At 30.8% G+C, this 17,450-nt stretch overlaps 1 protein-coding gene across 2 annotated transcripts; it reads left to right on the plus strand.

Annotated features, from left to right (window-relative positions):
* The first annotated feature begins 9,471 nt into the window (after positions 1-9,471).
* Positions 9,472-17,118, plus strand: LOC114378058 (squamosa promoter-binding-like protein 1). 2 transcript variants are annotated; one of them, XM_028336576.1, is made up of 11 exons: positions 9,472-9,630; positions 9,729-10,587; positions 10,800-10,981; positions 12,828-13,414; positions 13,740-13,814; positions 13,906-14,013; positions 14,109-14,226; positions 14,611-14,752; positions 14,919-15,063; positions 15,371-15,997; positions 16,382-16,825. In XM_028336576.1, exons 2-11 carry the CDS (start codon positions 9,983-9,985, stop codon positions 16,823-16,825), a joined length of 3,033 nt encoding a protein of 1,010 aa, XP_028192377.1. In that variant the 5' UTR covers positions 9,472-9,630; positions 9,729-9,982. The 2 variants fall into 2 exon arrangements, with proteins under 2 accessions (XP_028192377.1, XP_028192384.1); XM_028336583.1 differs by lacking the exon at positions 9,472-9,630 and having other exon boundaries at positions 9,983-10,587; positions 16,382-17,118.
* Positions 17,119-17,450: the final 332 nt, after the last annotated feature.

Below are 17,450 nucleotides of genomic sequence, written 5' to 3' on the forward strand. Positions count from 1 at the left end.
TTTGTTATAAAATTTAGTAGAATTTATTTTGAAGAAATTGGTTTAAGTTGATGAATATAATTTATGTGCATCTAATTAATATAAATTACATATTTACATCGAAACTCTCTTTTTTATTAGTAAAGTATGAAAATTGATTTTGTTATTTTAGAAAAGTATTAATGATCGTTGGCCAAGCATTTCTAGCAAGCCATGTTGAAGAAATCACTTGAGAATAACCAAAGATGTTAAGAAAATTAGATTTCTTTTTATTTATAAGAATTAAACTCAAATATATAAGAGGATTTATAACTTACAACAACTCACATATTTAGTAGAAAAAATCATCTATGCTTACTATTCAACCAACCGAAATAAATACTCTTAATTTAAGAAAAACATTTGCTAGGATGCAACTCTTTATCTTTGTATTTATTATTTAATATCTTTCCATTGTAAAAAGAAAAAAGAAGAAGAAGTCATCTCACCTTTATATGACCACTATAACATCCAATAATTTTTTCTCAATAATGTGTGTGCATACATGTGTGTATGGCAACGATTTATATGTATTTATTTAGTGATTAAAATAAATTTTTATAGGTTAAATTATAATTTTCATCTTATATAATTTTAAATCCATCATTTTGATTTTCATATTTTTAAATTGACACATTTATTTTTTCTATTTTTTAGATTAAATTTTTTTTTTTCATAAGTTGATCATTTGAAGTCAAACATTAATTTTGATATCATATATTGGTACTAACATGACATTTTATGTGAAAATGATTAAATAAAATGAAAATTAAAAAGTATCTAGAATTGAACCCATGAAATATGCATGCTTTTAAAATATTGTAAAAAAAACATTTCATCTTGTATTGAAATTTGATTACACATAAAAAAAAACTTATTTATGTTATATTTGTTTCAAAAAAAACTTGAATTTAATTATATTTTTTTATTTTTTATTAGCTTTCCAATGTAGCATAGATTCTTGTTTAGTACACTTTAATATTGATCAATTACATTTTGTTATTGTTTTTTTAGTTGTTTATGCTTATTTTATAACATAAATCAATATGTTTAATTTCTTGAGGCCAAAATCTAAATATGATAAGACTAAATTGAGACTGTGTTTCATAAAAAAAATAAAAAAATTGAGATTCTTAATTGAATAAAAGAATTTAACTTGGCAAATACTATCAGCTGAAACATTTGTCTAATTCATGCATGACTTTGATATATTAATTACGATATTAAACTAACCTAACTTGACAATTCATACTAGAAACACTCGGTTATTCAGAAACTCGTATACAATCAAGCATTGAGCAAGTCAATAAGGACTAGGTAAACATTTCATGTGCCCCACTGACGCGCGTTTCTTTTCTCAGCTGCGCGAGCAATTTCCTATATTTTATTTTTTTATGCGAGAGAAGATGTTTTCATTCGAATGCAATGTTGTTTTTAGTCCACCTAATTTTATATAATCCAATTTAGTTTATGTATTTTAAAAAAACTTATTTTTAGTCTTTTCTCATAAATGATGTTGTTTCATTTTTTATATGACAAATAGATTATATTATCTATTTATTATGTAAATTCATGAAAACAACATTAAAAACAAACAAAATCAGAAAAAAATACGGAAATAAATTTGTAACAACGGTGGAAAAATGACGATGAAAACAAAGACAATATTAAAGTACTTGAAAGTTATGTGTACGGGAAAAACATATTAATAAGTTCTTTTTAAAAAAAAATAATAATTTTCCACATCATTTTAATCAATTTAAAAATGAAATATAAAAAAATATGCATTGTTGGTGAGAGTTTTGTGAGGGAAGATTAAAAATAAGTTTTTTTAAAAAAATACAAGAACTAAATTAGAAAATATAAAATTTCAATAATTAAAAATAAGATTTTAGGTAAATATAGGAACTTAAAACATATTTTTTCCTTTTTATAAGAGTATGAGAATTGTTTTGAAATAAATTAAAGAACGAAATATTAAAAATAATCTTCCACCTTGTTCTATAACATTCAATTTTTCGTCAAATGCTTGTGATTTCAAGACTTTTTAAAGAATTAAACTAATATTATTATTTTCAATATATATAATTATCATTTTGTAGGTACTTGTCAAAGAATAAACCTAGAAGGCTAGTCACAAGGCCTAATTTGAACTGAAGTAATCGTTGTCATGACTTAAGACTCATTTGAGACTTTATTCTTTAATTGGGTTATCCTAATTTGAAAAAAGAAAAAATATAATCTTACAAGTTTCAACTTGATTTTAGAAGGAAAGAGTTGGAATCAGTGTCAATGATTGAGTTATTGTGTAGATCAGACAACTTAGCCTACACAGAGAGATTTTTTGTTATTGTAGACGAGTTATAATCTAAAAGTAAGATCGTCGGTCAAATTACTAACAAAATACTCAGTCCAGGTTCAAGATAATCCACAACCCTTTGTGTCCTAAGTTATAAGTGTGAGGACTTGTCTAAACGAGACCCTTGAACTAAGCTATTAATAGAGAACTTGATCTATGTTAAAGAATGCCAACTAACTTTTCACATATATCAATCAAGTTGATCAAACAAATCAAAAATAGATGATACTAATAATGTAACAGTTTGTTTTAATAAAATAAAATTTAGATGAAATAATATTGTTATTTTGTAGACAAAATAATGTGACAAGTTTGAGAATAGATTCATAAAGCCCTTTTGAATTTTCATATTATGGCTAGATATTGTCTATCAATCATGCTCTCGATCCTTGGGAATCAACACACTAATTCTAAGTAAGCAATTATTGCGTTAACAATGCACAAATAGTTCTGGAAGATTTTGGTTTCATCAAGCAAACATTACTTATGGATGGTGATGAAGGAATCGAATCCCGCTTCGTTCTGTTGTCATGAAACATTGCAACGTGACCAATATCTCGCGAATCTCACGAATTAAGGTATGGAGTTAGACATGTTCTTAGCAATAATGCCGCGGCGCGAAAACTTGTTAAATTAAACATATAAAACAAAGGCTGTCAGTTCGGAGGGGGTCTAAAACAGACTCATGCATGTTGCGAGATTATTTATAGTATGTTAATTATAATTAAAGAAACAAAAAAAAGATAGAACAGGAATTCCAAATAAAATTCTTCTCTCTGCGTCAGCGTTACGTTGTTTGTTAGTTTGGCAGGTTGTAGTGGTGTGCTCCACTTATCGTGTCTGGAGTAAATAATATATACGACTTTCTCGCTGAGTAAATGGCCCAAGGCAACTTTGGACAATATTTACGCGCCTTTGGTTGGATTTGTGGGCTCGCCTCGTCATGCAAGTGAGAGAGACGAGTACTCACTAGTTGTTTCCACATAATGGGAAAAAGAAAAAAAACTAATAGTACTCCTCTATTTCACGGGTTCATCATTCATGTGCTTGGGATTGGGAAAATGGTATTCATAATTCCCTGTTGGCTGTTCGCACTTCTGTTTAAATAAAAAAATAAAACTCTTCCTTGTGCAACAAGGGGAAAGAGAGTATGTGTTTGGAATTTGGACACACATCTAATACTAATGTTCACCGATAAAATCATGTCCATTACAAAAACATATAATTTTCAAGGAAGAAAGAGGAGAGTTAATCATTATAAAAACAAATACTTAAATATGATTTTAATTCTTATATTTTAATATCTTTTCTTTTTAGTTTGAGTATGTTTTTTATGATTTTTTTATACTTAAAAATCATCTATTTTACTCTTTATGTAAATATTTTTAGATTTCTTTTGGTCCTATCATTATACAAATTTTACCTTTTAATTCTTGATATTTTATATTGTTAGGGACCTTAACATGATTATATAGGGGCTAATAGGAGCTAAAATGAATGATCTTTAAGCAAAAGGATTAAAAAGTATAATTTGTACAACTATAGAAATTAAATAAGTATTTTTTTCAAACTAATATAGGACTAAAAATGAAAAAAAAAATATGGGGATCAAAAATGAAAAAAAAATGAACTTAAGAAAAAAAAAGTGATATATTTGTAGTCACAAACAAATATTTAAGCTTTATATATAATGTATAAACTTAATTTAAAATTAATATATTTTGGTGCTAAAAATATTTGTTATTGAGGATAGTTGTTTATTGGATAATTCGGTAGAATAATTCAATCGATGGTTGTCAACTATTGTTGCACAATCTAAGTGGGTTCTAGCTTGGCTCAATGCTAACAATGGTTAGGGACTAAAATAGTCATTTTTTGATGGTTAACAATTAAAAGATTCATTTTTAATGACTAATGATAGTTTCTAACAACCAACGATTATTTCTATTGGCTAGCACAATAGAATTGAATCAAACCTATTTCAAGGAAGACCAAATTGGAGGAAAAATTTGAACGTGAAAACCAGTTGCAAACAAATATGTAGTTCTTTGTAACTATTTTGATCATTATAAATGGGAAAAGAGGTTCCTCACCAAAATTAATCAAATCAAATTTACTTTTTTTCGTCATTTATCTTTTATTTACAACTTTCCTTTATCACATTTTCTTTTATCTTTTAGTTGTTTATTGTTTTTCTTTACCACAAATTTCATAGGAAAAAGATAACATGAAAACTTCAATTCAATGACCCCTAAAAAACTCTTTTGAATGGATTAGGAATCCTATCAAGTAACAAAATTCCTTTCTTAAATCAGTTGCCTAAAGGATAATTACTTGTTGGCAATCGACTGACAAAACAAATGATCAATCGATTAAGTTTCACACCAACAATATAAAATAAAAAAAAATTAATAACAAGAAAAAATAATCAACAATATAATCTCAATCTTTCTCCACTTATTTTCATATTTAATGCTATAAGGTCACTCACACATTGCATAAGCACTCCATGATCTCTCACTCACCTTATTCATCATTTCTTCTTTGTCAAACACACATATCTTATAGAAAAAAAGAAAAAGAAAACACTTAAGGCACTATTAACACAAGCACACATACACAAATTATTAAGTGTTACTTTTTTTTTCTTAGACAACACTCTTACCACATACCTTTTTTCCTCTTATTTCTTTTTATCATCATTCATAGTATACAAAAATAAAAATAAGCCATTCTTAACAAGAAATGCAATATTATAACATGTACTTTGAAACAAATATCACCATAAAGTTGTAAGTATGTGATTTTTGTTTCAAATGAGCATTTATTTTAAGGTACGATATTGCATTTCCAATTTCCATAAATATTATTATTATGAATGTTACTCTAGGACCATTTGAAAATGTGTATAATCATATTTTAACATTCGTAGGACCATTTTTAAAATATAAAATAATTTAAATAAAAAATAAGCTGTAATGCAATTTATAAGTGGATTAAAGAGTAACTTCACACGTTTGTATGAGAATATAGCTTTTTTACCCTTCACCTTGAGAATAAAAAGAAGATTTAATTATACTTTTGACCCTATAAGTATTGTAATTATGTGATTTTAATTTTACAAATTTCAGTTGTGTCAATTAGACTCATTAGGTTTTACAAATTTATGATTTTAATTTCTCAAATTTAAATTGAGTTAATTAGATATTTTTCAATATATATATATATATATATATATATATATATATATATATATATATATATATATATATATATATATATATATATATATATATATATGAGAAATTCAATTGACATAATTAAAATTCATGGGATTAAAGTCACACATTTATGATATCTAAAGGAAGAAATTTTTAATCAGTGAAATAAATACAATATAAGTAGACAAAATTCACAATAATAATATTGAAACATGTGTTTTCAAACCATATTGCATTTTTAGATAAATCTCACGAGATTATTTGTGATATATTGTGAGTATAAGAAATTTCACATTATCAATTAAATAGATATTAAATATAATATTTAAAGTAATTATTAAAATTTTGATAATTTTCAATAGTATAATAATTTCTGACTAGTTGAGACTAAAAAAAATTGTAGCAAATTCACTGTGTTATGTCAAATTTAAGTATTTTTTATTTTGATTTGGTTACGAAACAAGTGGTTTGTTTCTAATAAAGCCGAAAATTGAATAAAAGAGAAAAAATGGACTTGACATATGAGTAGTTTCCAATTTTGTCACTTTATGCAAAACAAATTCGTATTAGTATTTTTAAAAAATATATACATTAGTATATTTGAATTTCATATTAGCCATGTTAAATAACTTTAGCTTAGATTTTGCTAACGATCCAGGCCAATATGAAATTTCATCGATAATAAGAATTTGTTAAAATAATACTATATATTAAAAAAGTATGTATTTTCCGTCAAAAAAATTAAAAAGTATGCATTGCTACTATTTTAAAATAATGCCATGAGTAAATACGGAGGATTATGTAATGAACATATGATTAGATATATGCACATTTAATTATGTTTTACTCAAGTAAGACTATTATATGTGGAAAAAAATTATTCAGATATTTATTGTAATTATACTTAAAAGTTTGAATTTTAGATTATTGATTAAAATAAGATAATTTGCATCGGTCAATTCACTCATTCGGTGTGACAGTTTCTATTAATTATTAAAGTTTAAAGATAAGGAATAATCTTATGAAAAAATAGTTTAATTTTTACGAGTTGAGACTATGAAAAGGTTTTTGTAATGCCAATCAATAAGAAATTGTAATAGGTGTGACTTTTGAATGATTTACGTTAAAGTTAATAAACTTATTTGAGGAATGTTAGGAATTTTTTTCATACATTTTTTATTATTGGTTAAAATTTATTAAAAATAATTTTTTATAAGTTTCACATCATATTTAATAATTCTTCTTATTTTATAATTTTTAATAAATTTTAATCCATTCAAAAAAATATATTTAAATGAGTGTACTAGAGAGTACGTGTCTAACACTTTCAACTTATTGTACATAATTATTATTTTTATTGAATTATAATGTAATTTTCTTTGTACTATAAGTGCTTGAATTAATTTTTCATGAAAAAGATAGTAATACTTTCAAAAATATTTTATTATTATTATTATGGGTAATTTATCTTATTAAATAACCTAGACAACTTTGAAATGAAATTTTATATATATAATTTATTAATATGTAGCATTTTTTTTGAGAAATATAGCACTTTGTTAATAATATATATATATATATATATATATATATATATATATATATATATAGTTTATTAATATGTAGCATTATTTTTTGAGAAATATAGCATTTTTTTAATATTATTTTATTATGATTTTTTTAGACTTAAACTATGTTTTATGATAAGAATTGAATCATTAGATATATAATAATTCATGCATCTAACTGAATCAATCAAATGCCATTTGATTTAAATTCCCCTTATTTCTAATATCTTAAATGTCATTCTTTGTTAAATAGTAAAAAACGTATAATTTTTCCACGTAAAAAATACCATATATTTTTTTAAGAAAATATTATTTATATATTTAATTTTAATTTTAGATATTGATATATGGTATCAAATGTCCTCACTTTTAGATGAATTGAAATTTTAAATAATTATAATCTTACTAATCATAATTTGAATTTTATTTTTAAATTTTAAGTTTGAATATATCATATAAGTAAAAATGTTGCATTTTAATTTAAATAAATAAATTTATAATTTTCATCAATTTTAAAAGTCTTATCTCTTTAATTATTTTATATTTAATACAGTATAAAAGAATATTTATTATCAATAACAAAACATCTATTATTCACTTAAATTTATTTTTATTTATATATCTATTTAAATTTAAAAATATTTGAATAATTTGAAATTTGTTTATGTCGTATGAAGTTAAAACTTTAGCCCCCTTCCCTAAAATCGAACTTTGGATGGTTAAACATGACAAATGAACTTTCCTATAAAAAAATGACAAAGGAACTTTATTATAAGAAATAAATATAAAACATTATCTTCAACACACAACTTACAAAAAGCCATTTAAAAGAATGGATGATATTAGAAAGGACGTGAAAAACTTTCTCTTTTCCAAGCTACAAGATTTGTTTATACGAAAAAGAAAAAGAAAAAAAACTTTCCAATTCCACAGCATTCATGAAAATAAACACGGGGAAAAAGATACCCAATACATTTGCATTTGTTTGCAAGGAAAATTTTTCATTATTAATTGAGTATTTCCGATAAAAAAAAATGCATATAACCTATCGAGTCACTCAATGGATTAAGCTCTGAGATATATAAATTGTGAATGCATAATCTCATAGTATATTTCCTCCTTTTCTTATTTTATTACTGTGGGTGCTGATATTTAAACAGTTACACATTACAAACATTTTATCAACACTCGTCATTTCTTTTCATTTTTTTCTCTCACATTATATAATCAATTATACTAATTTCCAATATCTCCCGTCATCTTATTTCTCTCACGGTCTAAATACTCCCATAAATGTTTAAGAATAATTTTACTTATATATTTTGCCCTTTTCTTATTGTAAGTCTCTCCTTAAAAAAAGAAAACACTTTTACGTAGAGAAATGTGTTCACCTCACGAAACTTATGTATGAAATGACAGAAATGTTATACGAATTATCTTTTTTTTTTATTATTATTTAAACAGAATGTTATACAAATTATCAGTCAAGTAAATTAACTTCAGAGCAGTTTTTTTTCTTCCTTTTATTATAATTATCAATTCCCTTTTCTATTTATGGTTTATATTATCTGTGAACGACGTTGACGGTACGAAGGTGGAGTCAAAACTTAAGAGCAAAGGAAAATTAACAAATCCATGTGAAATAATGACACAATTAAGAGTTGGACATAGCAGATAGTATCATAATTATAATCCCATTAGACCAAAAATATTGGGCATTAGAGGACATAACATATGCAGTGGTACCACTAATAATGATGAGATTGAGAGGGGAAAAACTAAAAGAGTGTGTCGTTTTGCGGTCACACGTGGTTTGGCATGTGGTGCTGATAAGGAAAAAACTGTTGCAGGGAAGTGGAAGAATGTGACGTTTACTTACCGAAAAGATGAACGGCGTGGATCTGGTGCAGCCAGGTACATCGTTAGGAAAGCAAAGACATCTTTTTGGTTTGGTTTTTTTTTTTTTTTTTTAACCACAGAATAATTTATGTTAAAAAATCTGATTAATTATCTTTATTAAAATTTTATTCTCTTGATGACATTTTTTTAATTTATAAAATTTAAAATATTACTTTAAAAGTACTAAATCCAATATAAACTTTGATTATCTTTTGGTTTTGGTATGGGTCCTCCTTCCATAACGTAAAAAGAGCGAGGGACACGCAGTGGGTGCAACTGGCCCCACCACTATGTGCTTGGTGGGGTGTACTGTTCCCAATCCCACCACCATTCACGAATTATTATTATTATTTTTTTTTAATTTTCCATAGAATAATAGTACCATACCTTCTCAAAGGGAAAATAAAAAAGAAATAAAATTCACATTCACATCGCCATCATCATCATCATCAATAACAGCACCGTTTCCGTCCACAGAACCTGTTGGCAATTTGCGTGGCGCACTTACCGACATCCACTCGCCGCCGATCTGCTATGCTTCTCACGCCAAACCTCTCACGTACCGGTACGACCGTTGTCTTCGCTTCGTCATCAATTTCTTCTTGAATTTTACTTTCTAACCTTTTTTATTATTTTAATTTTTTCTTCCTGGCGTTTCTTTAGATAATTTTTAGTTGAAGAAGGTTGTTGTGTCTGTCGCGGTACTTGAGCTGAGCTAGGTTTGTGTTACTCTAGTTGACTTGGGAAATTGGAAGTGTTGGTGGTGGCCATGCGGATTCGACTGAATTGGAATCATGGTTGCGTGGGTTTGCTATTTTTGGGACTGTTGGGGGTGAAGTAAGGTTAATTGATTGTGATTCCGTGTTGTTGATTTCGTACTGTAACTGAATTTAGTTGTGTAGTTTGTGTTTTTGACCATGGAAGCTAAATTTGGAGCTGAGGCTTATCATTTTTACGGTGTGGGTGCTTCCTCGGATTTGAGGGGTGTGGGGAAGAGGTCCTCAGAGTGGGATTTGAATGATTGGAGATGGGATGGTGATCTGTTCATCGCTAGCCGGCTGAATCCGGTGCCGGCCGATGGTGTTGGAGTGGGACAGCAATTTTTCCCTATTGGGTCCGGGATCCCGGTGGCCGGAGGCCCCTCCAACAGTTCTTCCACCTCTGAGGAAGTAGATCCTAGGGATCCCAAGGCGAACAAGGAAGGGGACAAGAAAAGGAGAGTTATTGTGCTGGAGGATGATGGGTTGAATGAGGAAGGGGGTACTCTTAGTTTAAAGCTTGGTGGCCATGCTTCTGCAGTGGTGGATAGGGAAGTTGGGAGCTGGGACGGTACGAATGGGAAGAAAAGTAGAGTGTCGGGAAGTACTTCAAATCGAGCTGTTTGTCAGGTGGAGGACTGCAGTGCTGATCTGAGCAAAGCTAAGGATTATCACAGACGGCATAAAGTTTGTGAGATGCACTCCAAGGCCAGTAGGGCGCTTGTGGGAAATGCAATGCAGAGATTCTGTCAACAATGTAGTAGGTAATTTAACCTTCTTTATTTACCGGGTTCATATATATACAATGTGTATAAAGGGAATAAATGGTATTAATTATGATATCAAGATGTGGCAAATCACTGAAAATTGTAAATTATATCTGAACAAAGCAGAATATCATTTGTTATTTATTTTCATGCAAACATTTAATGTTTAAATCATTCTATTTAATAACCCTCTCTTACTCAATCAACAGGTTTCACCTACTTCAAGAGTTTGATGAAGGAAAGAGAAGCTGCCGAAGACGCTTGGCAGGGCATAATAAACGAAGAAGGAAAACAAATCATGAAGCTGTTCCTAATGGAAGTTCATTAAATGATGATCAGACTAGTAGCTATCTGTTGATAAGTTTATTGAAGATACTTTCAAATATGCATTGTGAGTATTTCATTAAATCATTATCTTTGTAACTAGAGCCAATAGGAGTTGATTTCATGTTATATGCTTGATTATTTTGTATGGCATTGCTTGATTCTTGTCTCACTAGTTTGAAATGATGAATGGTATGGTATAATTTAAACTATTCCTTCCTATACATTACTGCCATGTTAATAGCTGCAGGAAGGTAGTTTGATCAGTTGCGCAAATATGGTTTTATAAAACCTGTATTTTGTCATGCAAGACATGTTAAATATAGGCTTAGTCTGAATTTCCAATCGAAATTAGTTGCAAGTTGTAACTGGGCCAGTGCATTGCTTCAGTGGAGAGATGCATTGAGGAAATTATCTCCTTCCTCAAGTTCCTATTCCACTTCATGTTGAAGAATTTGGTTTGGTTTGGTTTGTGGTTGAGAATAGCGCCATGGTGGAACAGGGACCTCTGTAATGGTGCAGTTCAGTGTCGTGGCTGTAATGGCTCAAATAGCAGCTGGGATAGTGGCTGTAGCAGACGAAATAGTGTGTCATATGGAAAACGGGATGGGAAAACAGTGGTTTTTACGTTTTTTTCTTCCTTGCTTTTGCAGGGACTGAATTTTGAGCTTTAAGCTCTATAAGGTGACTTAAATGATTGATATGTAAGATATGTTTAGTTTTCAAGAGGAAGAACGTCTAGCCGGTTAGAAGAGAGCAAGGAAAATGGTTTGAGCTTGGTTTTTATGTGCTAGTCAACTTTACCTAGCTAGCCCTCATCACAAGGTTAATTTCAACTAATAAGATTTTGTGGATATGGTGACGGACAAAATATGGGACAAATGTTCTTCAATTGAGTCAATATGATGCTCTGTCTTATTAAACTCTCATAAAGTCCTAAGTTCCTAAGACTGGACCTTTTCAATGAGTTTCAATTTTCAAATTCTAGTACTTATGCATTGGAAAGTTGTTCTTGCTACTTGTGAGTAATATTTACTTTTGCAATTAGCACATGAAATCAATTTTTAGTGCTTTAATTGCTGGTCGAGCTTAATTACCTTTCTGTTCTCTCAACTTTGCTGAGGAGAAAGTAATAAAAGTCTAAATTAGCTCTCTGACCTGGCGACTATTTGCTATTTGATGTTTTTCTGAATTGGTGTCTTTGTTTTATCACTAGGCACTGACTAATATTGTGCACTATGAAATCAATTTTTAGTGCTTTTAGGCCTTGCTAATAGCCTGGTTATTTTCACCACTGATTAATATTATGCACTATGTCTCCATAATACAGTGGAAATTCCTAGTGGTATTGAGTTGTTTTGTCAAATAATTTGTGAGCGTTTGATGTTGTGAGTACGTATAATAATCTGATGCCTGTGGGCATGCCAATTAACTGTAAGATATATGAGGAACTTTGATGGAATCAGTAATTAAATGAGCTTTATAAATCCATCTTATTGTTGAGGTTTTCTAAAACTGACATGAGTTATGCCCATCTTTGTTAAAGTGGCCTGAGATTGGCCTCTCTAAAGGAAAGATTCAAGGCTCTAATAATTTTTGTTCTCCTTCATTGGAGAATAGGTATTTTTCTGCAATTTGTATGCAATACATTTTTGGGGGATGGTAAAAATATTTTGCTTATGCAAAAGTGTCAATCATGTGTGATGTTATGATTATGATCTCATTTGATTAATTATTTGAAGCACTTATTTACTGCGGCTTATTGTTAGACTGACATTTGGAACCTTTTGGTTTTATGACATCTAATTTGTTTGCTTGATATGACTATTCTCATCTATTTCTTTGATTTGTATTTCTGCTATGATTGAGGTTTTTTAGGGGATGGGTAATGACTTTTTTTTAATGAATTATAGCTGACAGGTCAGATCAGACTACAGATCAGGATCTACTAACTCATATTCTGAGGAGTCTTGCTAGTCAGAATGGTGAACAAGGGGGCAAGAACATAGCTAACCTTTTGCGAGAACCAGAGAATTTGTTGAGAGAAGATGGTTCATCAAGGAAGTCAGAGATGATGTCAACTTTATTCTCCAATGGTTCTCAAGGCTCTCCATCCAATATAAGACAACATGAAACTGTATCTATGGCTAAAATGCAGCAACAAGTGATGCATGCACATGATGCTGGGGCTTCTGATCAGCAAATTACATCTTCTATAAAGCCCAGCATGTCAAACAGTCCTCCGGCCTACTCAGAAGCCAGAGACAGTACCGCTGGACAGATCAAGATGAATAATTTTGATTTGAATGACATATATATTGACTCAGATGATGGTATGGAAGATTTAGAAAGATTGCCCGTCTCTACAAATCTTGTGACTAGCTCTCTTGATTACCCATGGGCACAACAAGATTCCCATCAATCAAGTCCACCTCAAACAAGTGGAAATTCTGATTCTGCATCTGCCCAGTCTCCTTCCAGTTCCAGTGGAGAAGCTCAGGTATGTTGGTCTTGCTGCATTATTTTGAATTGGCTTTTCTACATTCTGCTCATACTGTTATTTCAAACAAACAATTCATCCCCATGATTATGTGATTTTCAATACAAAGGATGTTTTGGTGCTGTCTTGTGCCAGCTTGGTGGTGTGGCTAAGTGAAAACCTATGAAATTACAAAAAAATAAATTAATAAATATTGATAATTATTTCCCTTTTTCTTACCTACATTGTTCAACAATGTTTTTTTTTTTTTTTTTTTTTTTTTACATTTCATTTATTATTGAGATTCTTGCCATTTAATGTTTCGTTTTTTGTTTCCATCATTCAGAGTCGCACAGATCGAATTGTTTTTAAGCTCTTCGGTAAAGAGCCAAATGATTTTCCTCTTGTACTTAGAGCACAGGTACTTTAAGCTCTCTAAAGCAACTGAGAGTAACTGCAATTTATTTCTTTCATGTGATATTTAATAACACTTTGAGGGTTTCAATTGCCAGATTCTTGACTGGTTATCTCACAGTCCTACTGATATGGAGAGCTACATACGGCCTGGTTGTATTGTTTTGACCATTTATCTGCGTCAGGCTGAGGCGTTGTGGGAGGAAGTAAGCCTTTTTTTTCTAAAACTATTTACATGCGGTTAGTACTTTTAACAGGGGACACCATTGACCTTACACGCCTTTTCCCCCCTTTTTTGCAGCTTTGCTATGATCTGACTTCCAGTTTGAATAGGCTGTTGGATGTCTCAGATGATACTTTTTGGAGAAATGGATGGGTTCACATCAGGGTGCAGCATCAGATGGCCTTCATTTTTAATGGTCTCTTGCCATGTCTTTTTTGTCGTTGTTGTTGTTAGGGGTCAAGATAACAGGAGTCAGAAATTTTTTTCAGTAATCAACTAAGTTCATTATATGTTTAAAAGTTTGAAGTCCTTGCCATGACAAGTCATCTATGTTAAAGACTTTTTGTATCTACATCTAACTTTTGTCTTACCCACATATATAACTTTGGGTGGTGGACAACATTGAGCATTAATTTTATTTTATTGGGCTTTTAATGCTGTCTACAATCTACATTGCTGTAATTGTTATGTTACTGTGGTTTATGTATGAAATAACTGTATCTGTATATCATTCGGGAATAAAAGTATTTATTTATATGGAATAATGACTAGTTATCTTACCGCAATTTTCATGCTGCAGGTCAAGTTGTCATAGATACCTCCTTACCTTTCAGAAGTAACAATTATAGCAAGATTTTGACTGTTAGTCCAATTGCTGTACCAGCATCAAAGAGAGCTCAATTTTCTGTTAAGGGTGTCAACCTGATACGCCCTGCCACTAGGTAGTCTTTATTGCTTTGTGACTTGTCAATCCTTTGCATGGTTTGTAGTTAAAATACCTACTTAGAAAGTTACCTGGACCTACTCTCTGAGTTCCAGGATGTTGTTTAAATATATCTATACTTTTGTTAAACTACCATGGTATATGACCATTAAACCTTCCCTCAGGTTAATGTGTGCTTTAGAAGGGAAATATCTGGTCTGTGAAGATGATCATATGTCAATGGATCAATGCTCCAAAGAACCTGATGAACTTCAGTGCGTCCAGTTTTCATGTTCTGTCCCTGTGATGAATGGAAGAGGATTTATTGAGGTGCTTTTTCTTCTCTCCCAAATTATCTACCGAAAAAAGTAGGGATGGACAGGCTAATTTTTCCATGAGGAGGATAAGCAAATTCATATATTACCCTGTTTTTACTTTTATGGCACACTTTCACACACACTGGTTACTGTTGAGTGTTAGTGATGTCCTAACTCATAAGTTGTGATATCTGATTCTTATTGACACTAGCATACATCCATATAAGTGTGCCATATTTTTAACTGAAGATAAGCAATGCTGTACTAATGCTATGTGGCTAAGCTTTATTTTTTCTACTTTCTTTTTGTTAATTTTCTAGATTGAGGACCAGGGTTTGAGTAGCAGCTTTTTTCCTTTCATTGTTGTGGAGGAGGATGTTTGCTCAGAAATCTGTACACTTGAGCCTCTTCTAGAATTAAGTGAAACTGATCCAGATATTGAAGGGGCAGGAAAAATCAAAGCCAAAAATCAAGCCATGGATTTTATTCATGAAATGGGTTGGCTTCTTCACAGAAGCCAGTTGAAATTAAGGATGGTTTCTAGTGTGGATCTCTTTCCATTGAAACGGTTCAAGTGGCTTATTGAGTTTTCCATGGATCATGATTGGTGTGCAGCAGTGAGAAAACTGTTGAACCTACTGTTTGATGGAACTGTAAATACAGGAGATCATCCTTCCTTGTATCTTGCGCTTTCAGAGATGGGTCTCCTTCACAAAGCTGTAAGGAGAAATAGCAAGCATTTAGTGGAGTTGCTTTTGAGATATGTTCCTGAGAATATTTCTGATAAACTAGGACCTGAAGAGAAGGCACTGGTTGATGGAGAGAATCAGACCTTCTTGTTTAGACCTGATGTTGATGGTACTGCTGGTTTGACACCACTCCATATAGCAGCCGGGAAAGATGGTTCTGAGGATGTACTTGATGCTTTGACTAATGATCCTTGCATGGTAAAATTTCTGTTACTTTATATTATATCACTCCGAGGATAGACTTCTTTTACTATGGAGATTTTCTTCCCAGTTTTATTTGGACCTTCATCACTGGATTTAATTCTTGCACATTATGTTTCTAAATCCTGCATTTAGCTGTTACAGTATTTGAATTTTTGTCACCATTGCATACTTCCTTTTTTAAATTTGTTTGGGTATCATTAATTTGTGTTGTTTGGAGACAACCAATCTCTATAGCTGGTTGACCTACCAAAGGCACCAGTATTATCCGATTTTGAATGACCTGAAACCTGGATAGAAAGTGATATTCTATTTTATGCATTGTTGGAAATCTTGGGTTCAGGTTAGTGCTACATTAGTAACATGGAGTTTTTAATACAGGTTGGAATTGAAGCGTGGAAAAATGCTCGTGACAGCACAGGTTCGACACCTGAGGATTATGCCCGTTTACGTGGCCATTATGCTTACATTCACTTGGTGCAGAAAAAAATTAACAAGAAACAAGGAGCAGCTCATGTGGTGGTTGAGATTCCAAGCAATATGACAGAGAACAATACAAACAAGAAGCAAAATGAGTTATCCACTATCTTTGAGATTGGAAAGCCTGAAGTAAGGCGTGGCCAAGGGCACTGTAAGCTTTGTGACAACAGAATTTCTTGCAGAACTGCAGTAGGCAGGTCTATGGTATACAGACCTGCAATGCTCTCAATGGTGGCAATAGCGGCAGTCTGTGTCTGTGTGGCCCTTCTGTTTAAAAGCTCACCTGAAGTCATATGTATGTTCCGACCCTTCAGATGGGAAAATTTGGACTTTGGAACAAGCTAAGGTTCATTAACTTGCAACTCAATAAAACTTGATAGGTAATGTAAGGATGCGTTCATAGACTGAATGACCGAGATTTCCTGTAGGACTGGTTCTTTGTATTAGCGAAACTGTGCAATTTTATTTGCGTATTTGTTATCCTTAAATGGCCATCCTTGTACAATGTATGTAGATGCAACTCTACTTCAAACTTTATTTGGCTGGATATTTATATTTTAGTGTAATACTTGTGTGGAATCTTACACTCTTGTCTTGACTCTTGATTAAATGACGAGTTCGTTTATATGGTAATTAAATTGAAATATTGAATGTCAAGGTTTGTAGCATGTTTGGATTTGTTTAAATTGTAAGTCCCCCCCACCAAAAAAAAATGTCCTAAAAAGATTTTAATTATAAGTTATTTTGAATAAAAATATTTGATTACATGATAAGTCAATGCAAATATGTACAACAGTACAAGTGATTTCAATTGTAAGGAATGCCAAGCTTTTAGAGACAATTAAGCAAGTAAGCAACAGTGGCTCGTTTAAGCAAGCAACAGTGGCTCGTTTATTTATGGTTTACCATTTTCAAATTGTATAATACAACACATTAGTTGAGTGGACAGCTTTTAAAGACAATTTGCATC

Source organism: Glycine soja, chromosome 2 (genome assembly GCF_004193775.1).
Source record: "Glycine soja cultivar W05 chromosome 2, ASM419377v2, whole genome shotgun sequence".
In the NCBI taxonomy this organism is placed as follows: domain Eukaryota; kingdom Viridiplantae; phylum Streptophyta; class Magnoliopsida; order Fabales; family Fabaceae; genus Glycine; species Glycine soja.

Excerpts from the sequence above, each read along its gene's own strand:
- LOC114378058 (XM_028336576.1), top strand. The coding sequence starts at position 9,983 with ATGGAAGCTAAATTTGGAGCTGAGGCTTATCATTTTTACGGTGTGGGT. Across the intron at positions 13,415-13,739 it reads GTTCCAGTGGAGAAGCTCAG|AGTCGCACAGATCGAATTGT; the intron begins GTATGTTGGTCT and ends TCCATCATTCAG. Across the intron at positions 15,998-16,381 it reads TGACTAATGATCCTTGCATG|GTTGGAATTGAAGCGTGGAA; the intron begins GTAAAATTTCTG and ends TTTTTAATACAG.